At 40.9% G+C, this 10252-nt stretch overlaps 1 protein-coding gene across 3 annotated transcripts; it reads left to right on the plus strand.

Annotated features, from left to right (window-relative positions):
* Positions 1 to 6712: 6712 nt before the first annotated feature.
* Positions 6713 to 9722, plus strand: LOC147611050 (trihelix transcription factor ASR3-like). Of its 3 annotated transcripts, none has more exons than XM_086785699.1 (4): positions 6713 to 6805; positions 7022 to 7068; positions 7168 to 7859; positions 9166 to 9722. In XM_086785699.1, the coding sequence occupies exons 3-4, from the start codon at positions 7607 to 7609 to the stop codon at positions 9462 to 9464; spliced, it is 552 nt and encodes a 183-aa protein (XP_086641825.1). In that variant the 5' UTR covers positions 6713 to 6805; positions 7022 to 7068; positions 7168 to 7606; the 3' UTR covers positions 9465 to 9722. The 3 variants fall into 3 exon arrangements, with proteins under 3 accessions (XP_086641825.1, XP_086641826.1, XP_086641827.1); XM_086785700.1 differs by having other exon boundaries at positions 6752 to 6805; positions 7159 to 7859; XM_086785701.1 differs by lacking the exons at positions 6713 to 6805; positions 7022 to 7068 and having other exon boundaries at positions 7330 to 7468; positions 7568 to 7859.
* Positions 9723 to 10252: the final 530 nt, after the last annotated feature.

A 10252-nucleotide genomic window follows, 5' to 3' on the forward strand; every position in this document is an offset into this window, starting at 1 on the left:
TATATACTTTAGTGTTTCTATGGCTAAAAATGTGTCTGCATATAAAGTTGGCACCCTTCATATAGATCGAGGAGGGGAGTATACGTCAAAGGAGTTTCATGTATATATGGTTGAAAAAGGCATGTAAATTTAGCACCCTTCATATAGATCAAGGAGGAGAGTATACGTCAAAGGAGTTTCATGTATATATGGCTAAAGAAGTATAAAACATTAACACACAGTACCTTATACACCTCAACAAAATGGTATGGCTAAGAGGAAGAATAGATATCTCATGGAGATGGCATGTTACATGGTTAAAGGCCAAGATTTGCCTCATGTTTTTTGATTAAAGGCAATTATGTGTGCCACTTATGTGCTAAACAAATGGCCCACCAAGGCCTTACAAACAATCACCCCTTATGAAGCTTGGAATGCCAGGAAGCCCTCTATGGCCCATTTGCATAATTTTGGTTGTCTAACTTGTGCTCTTGTGCTTGAGCAACAATGTAATATACTAGATGATAAGGCGGTAAAATGGATTTTGTGGGATGATACAACTCACAGAAAACAAAGGGTATAAACTCTACGATCTTGCCAATAAAGTGGATTTTGGTGAGTAGAGATATCTTTGTGTGAGAACTCGGTTTAGCCCATGCTTTAATGTAAAAAATAGCAAAATGTATGCTCATAGGATATCAAAGCTTATGCTCTTGTGCCTAAGCAACAACACAATAATCTGGATGATAAGGCAGTAAAATGAATTTTTATGGGATACAACTCAGAAAGTAAAGGGTATAGACTCTACCATCTTGCCACCATAAAGTGGATTTTGGCGAGTAGAGATATTGTCTTTATGTGAGAAATCAGTTTAGCCTTTGATGTAAAAAATAACAAAATGAATAGACTCTACCATCCTACTCTAAAGTGGAGTAGAGATGTCTTTTTTGTGTGAGAACTCAGTTTAGCCCATGCTTTGATGTAAAAAATAGTAAAATGTATGCTCATAGGACATCTTTGATACACTCCTAGCTTTGTATAATGTCGGGTAGCCATATGTGGAGCAAATAAATGCTCAAAAATGTGGAGCAAATCAACCCATATACTAGCTGAAAATCAACTCAAATTTCAGCCCACAAATTAACCTATTAATGTGAGAAAATTATGGATGATGCAGTGGATGAGGAAAGGGCAGCCATATAGGCATCCAAGAGTATGCCGAAAATGGTTGGTGCATATATTACACGATCTCAATGAAAAGACACAATCCCCCTTTGTGCTATTGAGAGCTCTTCTTTGTGTCTTGAGAGAGATTGAGAGAGAGTATTCTAGCATTTGTGCCTCTTCTATGATTGTATGTTTTCATGCTTGTGTGGGAGAGTGAGAGAGAGTGATTGCATTATGCGATGGTGTGAGCGACTCTACAATGACAGCGTGGAGGTGGAGCTTGGAGGTTTGGAGCTTAACAAGTAAGCTTGGAGGCCTCAAGGGACTCAAGTTCGAAGCATTGGTAAGTGCCCTACGACAGTTGTGTTCTATTGCTCTTCCTTTAGGTGAATGCATTGATTTCCCTCTTGGAGGTGTGGTAGCCCATAACATTTTTGGTGCCGCTGCTGTCGGGGAAACACCTTTTTTTCTTCCTAGCTCTTGGAGTTTCAGCTCCCATTTCATAAGATTCATGATTTCCTTTGTATTCTGGGAAGGCATTGTGTAGGAAATGAATGGATAAGATTTGTGTGGAAGTAAAAAATTATGAGAAATTGGTTGTGTTTGTTGTGTGGTAGAATTAGATGCTTTATCTCTACCAGATGATGCTCAGACTGTTGTCTCAGCTCAGAGCAACAAGCTCACATGCAAGACACTGCCCTCATATTTAGGACTGTACGAAGCACATAGCCAAATCCTGCAAGTACCATCAATGACACAACAACCTCATCAGGAACGAGACATAGGGAGTTTGCAAGCTTTAATGTCGGCACCAATTACGTGTACCATTCCACTCACAGAGTTCTTAAAGCTTAGGCCAAGATTGTGGGGAGAAGTGGCTACACAATTAACTGAGCAAGGATTGTGGGACCAGAACATCCAGGTTAAGGAGTTGTTGAAAGCAAAGGCTTTTGAGCTAATGCTTAAGCAAACAATTCCGGTTCCTGTGAACAAAGTTGGCAAGCATTGTGAGGACGATGAAGGAAATACTACGCTTCCTGTGGAGATCAACAAGATTGAATCTATAGCTATTCTAGATAGCGGAGCAGGGGTGAGTATAGCAACAAAAACTGTATGGGAAATGTGGGGAAAACCTGCAATTAGAAGTACAAGGATGAGTTTGCAATTGGCAGACGGAAATCTAGAGAGTCCCATAGGATTGCTTGAGAACGTTATAGTCAAGTCATGTGGCATTGAGTACGGACATACCTTTGCTATCGTAGACTTTGGCAAGAACACAAATTACGAAGTGATCCTAGGAAGGCCATTCATGCGCCAATTCAAAATGATTCAAGACTGGGGTTACAATTACTTGTACCTCAGACATGAGAATGTAACCACGAGGGTGAATCTGAAAAACCACGCTTATCGAGATGTGACGCACTCTCCTGTGGATGAGTTTGATTCCACTTCTTCAGAAGCATCGGGAGCAACTATGTTTGAAGGAAGAGCTGATCTATGGATCTGTGGAGCATCTTGTCGAGACTTGCAACCTGGAAATGTTACAGAAGTGTGACGGATGAGGTGTATATCCCTATACCTTTTCCTGAGAACTTGATAGATACCTTAGAATGGAACCATGTTTTAGCTACCATAGACACTTGTGCATTGCCAAGGCAAACACAGTTCTGTGATCCGGATGGGTATGACATTATTCCCGTAAGAATGCTAAGATCGATCTATGCAGAGGAACCTCAAGAAGCCCCTAGGTATGAAGCAACAAATCATTATTGCTAGGAGATATGGTATTTGTAGAGGAAGTATCCCCTCTTGAGTACAGCTCAGCTGATGAAGGAGATGAGGATAGATGCTTAGAATCCTCTGATGGGAAGGATTCTGATGACGATGCCATAGTCCCTGAATCAGAGTTAGAGAAGATAAGGTTGTTGTTAAAGGGCAGAGAGGTCTTGCTGAGTATTCCTAGTGACAAACCGAAACGTAAGTTTTGCAAGAGTCACCGGAAGTTTCGCAAACAGAAAGTCAAGGAAAAGAGACAACAACAACAAAAAGAAAGAGAAGATGTGGATAAAAAAGACTTTATTCCACCTCCAACCTTTGTAGTAGGTAAGAACGAGTACTTGTACTACTTGGGAGCTGATGATTGCATCAAAGATGAGATGAAATGGAGATACAGCTTTCAATTAGTGCAAAAGCTAAACGAGAAGGAGAGTGACAACCCAAAGAAGAAGAGGAAAAGGAAACCGAAGCTAAAATCTAAGGCTTCAGTGCATTCAGTCAAGACTGAACAAAACACCATGACGAGAGTGGAGCGTAAAGCTCTAGTGCAAGAATGGAAGAGAATGCTAAAAGCAGCATGGTCTTCCATGAGTGATGACTCAAAGGAAGAAGAGGATACCACAAATATCCCCTCAAACTTCAAGAAATTCACCATACAAGATTGAAAAATAGTCTTGCAACAACCTATTCGACAGAAACCTGAGAAACCATGAGTTTCCTATGATGGCCCTGAGGATGCCAAGAAAATAGACCTGGCAGAACAAAGCGAAGAGCCACGTAACATGTGGATTGCCACAGACTTAACCCAAGCGGAGGAAGAATTACTAATCTCTACTCTGAGAGAGTATCGAGATATATTTGCTTGGAGTTACAAAGACCTTAAGGGGGTAGATCCAAAGATTTGCCAACATACAATTCCCATGCGAGAGGATGTCAAGCCGTCCAAGCAGCGTCCTTAGACGTATAACGATAATTTTGCCAAAAAGATCAAAGAAGAGATTGACAAGCTGTTAGCGGCTGAATTTATTTATGAGATTGAACATACAGAATGGGTTTCACCGATTGTGGTAGTACCTAAGAAGAATGGAAAACTACGAGTATGTGTCAATCTAAAGAAAGTAAATGCTGCTACTGTCCGGGACCACGATCTGCTTCCACTCACTGATCATGTATTGGAGAGGGTAGCTGTCTTTTTAATTTTCTTTCTCTTTAGTTTGTTTTGTTGGAATAAAACAGATACAAGCACCAAACTACATCTTCCGCTTCAGTACCGCAACTGACAGTCATACAATCAAGTGCAAACAATTCTTCACCAACCAGCGCTTTAACAGAAACAGGTGAACTCATGCCAATCTTTAATGTTTTCTGTATTTTTCTTGTTGCTTGATTGTTTATAAAATTCACTTTACTAAGCATGGCAATATGCATCTCCTTTGGTCTAGAGTAGGGATAGCATTTTAGTAGCTTTAGACTTTATAGTGTAAGTTTGATCGTAATTGTTTTTACCCGTTTAGCAATACAAAGTAATTAGTGTTTTGTGCTAAAGGTAGAGTTCCAGATCTAGGACAAAGAGACTAAAATAATCATAGGACCGTCAGTGGATATCTTGCCCTTATACTAGGACATTGCTTAGGGACAATCTAATAAACCTTCCATAACAAAAATTGGCATGACAAAAATAAAAGAAAAGTGTATATGTTTGTGGCCTATTGCCTTGTTCTTCATGGTAGGCGAGGGAGGTCTATACCTTTCCCAGACCAATGCCTTGTGTAGCAAGGAATAGCCATACCGCGGGTGCGCAAACATACTCTTGAAGAAAGCCCTGTCCAAAAAGAAGGAAAAACAAAAGAAGAAGAAAAAAAGGGACAAAAAGGCACCAAGAGAAATGCTTGTCTAATCCAGGATGGTCGCCGTTGTGCTTAAAATATTAAACCTTAACACTAAGCAATATCAAGAGTCTGCTAATACATAATTATGTTCGATTTATTAGGTTTGAACCGATATCTTTGACTTAGCGTAGGCTCAGTATACTACTTGATAGTCCCTCGATTAACTGTTGTCTTTTGCCTTCTAGGAAAATAACAATACATTTGGCATAAAACATTCTTTACTTTAGTTAGCTGCAGGTAGTAATTATTAAGGCTTGAACTAACCTATTCAATCTCTACAGTGCTTCAATGTTTCCTTCCTCTAGCTAATTGGACGTTTATTGCCATGTCTTATTTAGTAAAATTGCTTGTTTTGTTATTGTCTATCAGTACTTTTGCTTTCTATATAAAAAAAAAAGAACACACAAACCACCTATCATTTTGCTTGCAGGTACACACTAGAGATTCTACTCTTCCTTGGCATCTACGCGCTCGAGGACGTGCGCAAAATAGGAAGGAGGGAATGTTGCGTGACGAGTGGTGATCAATGCAAGGATGCAACACATAGATGGAATCAGGAAAACAAGAGACTTGACATTCTTATTTAGGACTCTTGTAAAGAGTTCCAAGTTGTAGGTGAGTGTGGGAGTGGGCTTGAGAATAATCCCACATGGGAAGTTTTGGGAGTTTTAGTATAAATAGTGGCTCATTTGAGAGCTTATGGACACATTGGGCTAAACTCATGCTTGAGCTCTCTTGAGACTAGCTCTCTCTCTTGTTCAAAGAGGTGCAAGCTCTTCTCTCTCCCCATCTACACTATTGTATGAGCAATGCTCTTCTAATTCAATGCAATGAGATGATGTTTTTCTCTCTTCTCATCTCTATTCTTTAGTTTGCATGCTTTTTTGTTGATGCTTGTGGATTCTCTATTAGGCTTTGTGTGGTAGTGGATTCAAGCTTAAGCTTCTCCATAGCTTGTAGCTTATCCATGGGCAAGGCATTGCTTGAGTAGTGAATGAGAATGCATGTTTATTTCAAGTTCCATTAAGCTTCAAGGTTTGTGTGCATGCTAGGGAAGTAAGTGCTTGAGAATGAAGTATGCTTTGAGCTTGTGTATGCATTAGCTTAGCTTTCTTCTTGTATTGGATGCATGAATGAGTGGGATGATGAGTGAATGAGTTATGGCAAGATTGAGCTTGTGTGTGTAAAGTCTATGTCAAGGTAGTGGTGTTCATAGCATTCTCTCCCATTCGTGGATAAGCTTCCGTGCACCGTACGGGTTGAATCCCTAGCTCCGAAAGGGAGCTACACGCGGATCATGCTACTCTTGCTACAAGTGTAGAGAGTCTTCCGTCTCTCCAGTGTGTATATCTATCTATATATTTAAAAGTGAGCACACCTTACCACCCATCCATACATTAAAATTTAATCAAAATTAATTAAAATTATGTATGTGTGTGTATTTATATTTTTAAATTCACCTATATATGTATGTATAAGTAAATGTGTCTATGTATAGCTATATGTATCTAAAACATAATATTGTATATACTAATATTTACATGTGTGTGTGTGTGAGAGAGAGAGAAAGAGAGAGAGAGAGCTTCTATGTGTGGGAGAGTGAGAAGAGAGAGGGAGTGTGCATGCGTGTGTGTGTGTGTGAGAGAGAGAGAGAGAGAGAGAGAGAGAGAGAGAGATGGGACATGCCTAGAGGGGGGAAGGGGAGAGAGAGAGAGAGAGAGAGAGATGGGGGCTGTGTGTGTGTGAGAGATAGAGAGAGAGAGATGGGGGCTGTGTGTGTGAGAGATAGAGAGAGAGAGAGAGAGAGAGAGATGGCTATAGAGAGAGAACTAATTCTTTTGTGGGTCCAATACTAGTAATTACATTAAAGTATCGAAATAACATAGTTACATTTACATATTCCTTAGTCTTGTAGTGGATTAACTTTACATCTTTAGGGCTGCATTTGCGTGAATGCGTACCGGTGTGAAGGAGGCCGCGTCACCATCCAACAGGTTTCTGTTTCTGTGTGCGCGAGCGCGCATGTCTCTCTCTCTCTCTGTCTCTCTCTCTCTCTTTCTCTCTCTGCGCGCTTTGCCTTGGCTCTTGCCTTTGTTCTCTGTGGTACCAAATGCAGATCTAGTGCTGAACAAAATGTCTATTCTTTGCCTTTGGAGCGTGTAATCCTCAGAAAAATCATGCATAAAGAGAATTACCATGTTGCTATGCAGATGGGTTGCACAAGGGGATCTGATTTGGCGATGAGCGCTTAAAGCAGGTAAGCCCTTTACAAGGAGTTTCCTTACAGGTCATGTTTTGTCCAAGCAGGCAAAGGGTTTTAAGCAAACTAACCTTTGAAACTTGGTAGGATTCGCAGGCAAGGGTACTCAGTGAGGGTCACATAACTGGCCTGGGTTTGCCACAGGGAAAGGGCTATTGAGAGACACACAGGAAAGCTCTCTGAGGTTTTATCACAGGAAAGGGTTAACAGTGTCAGGAAAGTATCACTGGGGGCTTTTCGGGCTTTTCTGCATAGATTATTATTCTTTTACACAGAGATGAAACCTTGTCACATGCACCCATTGCTTCAAGCAAGCTTTTGCTCATCGAGAAAGGTAGCCAACTGACTGAAGAAATCACGGTCAGATCAAAGCAACCATGCTACTTGGCGCACTCTGGTAGTTTCATCGTGGCTGATGTGCTTTGATCCTCTTGCTTTCACAAGGCTTTGCATCTAGCCATTTGGTTCTTGATTTCTAAAGGAGGGAGGTTTTCAGCACAAAAAGCTTCTTGTGGTGGATCCCGGTGTGCCATCAATGAGCAACGGCGTGAGGAAGGAGAGTAACAAGTTACCGGTGAGAAGGGAGAGCAGCAAACTGCCGGGTTGCTATGACCAAGCTCTGTTCGATACCGAAATGAATTCCTCCGAGATCATGTTTGACAGTGGCCTTCCGCCTCGAACTAATGAAGGCCTGTTCTCTACTCTTGAACATGTCACACTCACCTCCAAGAAAGAGATGATGGAGAGTCCGGCTCCTGTTGAAAGTCCCCCAGTGGATACCCCTGCAGGTCTGTATTCAAATACAAAGGCTTTTTGTTAAATATTCTTAAATCGTAACTGTTTTTTCCCTTTGAAAAAGCTTGTTTTTTTTTTTGAAATTTCTCTACATGAATATGCTTGCCCCTACCCCCCCCCCCCCCAACTGCGCGTGTATGACAGCAATTCTGATCTCTATAGTTTAAAAACAAGGCTTAATCTTGATTGTTAGATTGTATGCAATAAAAAGAATATAATCTACATATAATAAAAGCTGGTCAGGGGAGACTGTAAATTTTTTTCCCTTACCATGGAATGGTGGTTTGAAAGCATGAGCCAATCTTCGCCATTTTATTTTTAAAGATATTTTTTTTTGGGTATGTCAACCTGATGAGCTAGAGCCCAGGCCTTATTCATCATGTCGCACCTGCCAACTCTCCATCATTAGATGGTAGGCAAAAAGTTAATAGCTATTAATATTCATGTCAGTGCAATTGCGCAAATTATTGCACTATTCTGCTTTGAGATGGAAAAGTAGTTGTTAGAAAAAAATCAAGAGACCATCTATTTTGTTTCTACAAAAGCCATAAGCATTGGAAGGAAACTTTTTGTTACGATCTCTTAATTAACCCTAGCATAACTTAACTGTTCTCTTGGCCACTGATGACTTCAGCAGAAATGCCATAGCATGCAGTTTATGCTATCTGTGATGGAGCTGATGATTCGAAGCTTTGTGAATAGATTCCCATGGAGTCGAGATCACACTTTGGTTTTTGTCAAGTTTAGCCTGAACATTCTGTTGGTATATCTTTTTTCTGTATTATCGAACATGCTGATTTCTGTTGAAGTCTTCGCCAAAGTTGCGGCCAGCTGGTTTATATTGATTCTTTCTATTTAAAGTGGTTCAGTTTGCCCATCCAGCCACTGTGTGCTCATGCACACACTTTTTAGTGCTAGTTTTTTTAATGGTTGAGTCTGCCTTCACCTTCGGAGAAGAGATAGAAACACAGTTTGATGGATTATCCACAAAGATTTGTCTACGAAGATGGCATCCTTTATACATGAATCCACACCTACTCTTGGGCGCTAATGATTGAGCGGGGATGTTATAGCTTGTAGTCTGCGATTCAAAGCTTAGTGAATAAGACTCTCATGGAGTCAAAGATTCACTTTGGTTTTTGTCAATTTTGGGAAATAACCTGCACTTTTCAATGGTTAATTGTTCTCATTAACGTCTGGTTACTTAATTTATTTCTTGTCTTGATCCCGTAGTGGTATTGCCTTTTAGAATTGCACAGTGAATTAATGAATTAACCTGGTGCACTATTGGGAATCCAGGCACCTATGGGAGCGGGAATTTCACGTTTGTGTCATGTGAAGAGAAGACTGCCCTCCCCTCTACTGCAAGGAGGAAGCGAAAGCATCCATCAAATCCCTCTGAAGAGGAACACGATGAAATCAAATCACAGCTATATGCATTGCTGGAGAACAATAGCAGGGTCTTGGCAGCTCATGTGGAGTCACAAAATCTCAACAGTCAGCTGGATAGGAACCAGAGAAAAGAGCATGCTGAAAGCTTAGTTGCTGTCCTTGGCAAGCTTGCAGATTCCCTGGAAAAGATTGCTGAGAGGCTGTAGGAGGCATGCTGGAGCTTGTCAGCATGTTATCATGTCGAGGCCCTTTTGTGGGTTTAAATATGTTTATATATTTATATTGTTTTTCTGGCAGGTTTCCAATGCACAACACTGTAGTGTTTGCAGTTCTAGACATTTTAAACTTGGAAATCTGTTTCTCCATCATCTTGCCATCGCCATAACTCTGAAAGATGTGTTGATATTTTGTTATGTATTCAAACTGCCGATCCAGACTATTGGTGTTTGGCTTTGCCTTCCTTACAGCTGGGTCCGTCTGCTGCCTTCAAGTACGTGTCCCAAAATCATTCTCTCCCAGTTTGTGTACAAGGATTTGTACTATTCTGATCTTCGTGTGTGTATATAATGAAGGGGAGAGGTTAGATGGAGATTAGGGCTAGCTAGCTTCATGCTGCATGGGCAGCATGACTCGTTTGGTTAGACAGATACCAGTAAAGTATTTGTCTTTAGATGTTTATTGAGAGGGCTGTGCAAGTGCATGTCTTTAGATGTTTCTTGAGAGGGCTGTGCAATTGCATTGGTTGCCAGTTGTCCATCATTACCGAAATCATGTCTTGCTTTGATGGATTTAAGGTTAAGTTGGAGAGGCTGTCTTGAAGTATGTAAAAATGTAAAGAGGGTAGCAGGTGTTGTTGGCAGGCCCTTGCCTGGGTGGTTATCACCCCACGCTAAAGCCCAGAACGGGGTGTGAGCTCCAAGCTGGAGACCAAATCTCCACTATATAGTGCACAACAAAAAGAGTAGCATGTTCTTGTAGTTTGCACTGAGAATCA

This window comes from Cibotium barometz, chromosome 48 (assembly GCF_041138505.1).
Source record: "Cibotium barometz isolate CiBa-2024 chromosome 48, ASM4113850v1, whole genome shotgun sequence".
In the NCBI taxonomy this organism is placed as follows: Eukaryota; Viridiplantae; Streptophyta; class Polypodiopsida; order Cyatheales; family Cibotiaceae; genus Cibotium; species Cibotium barometz.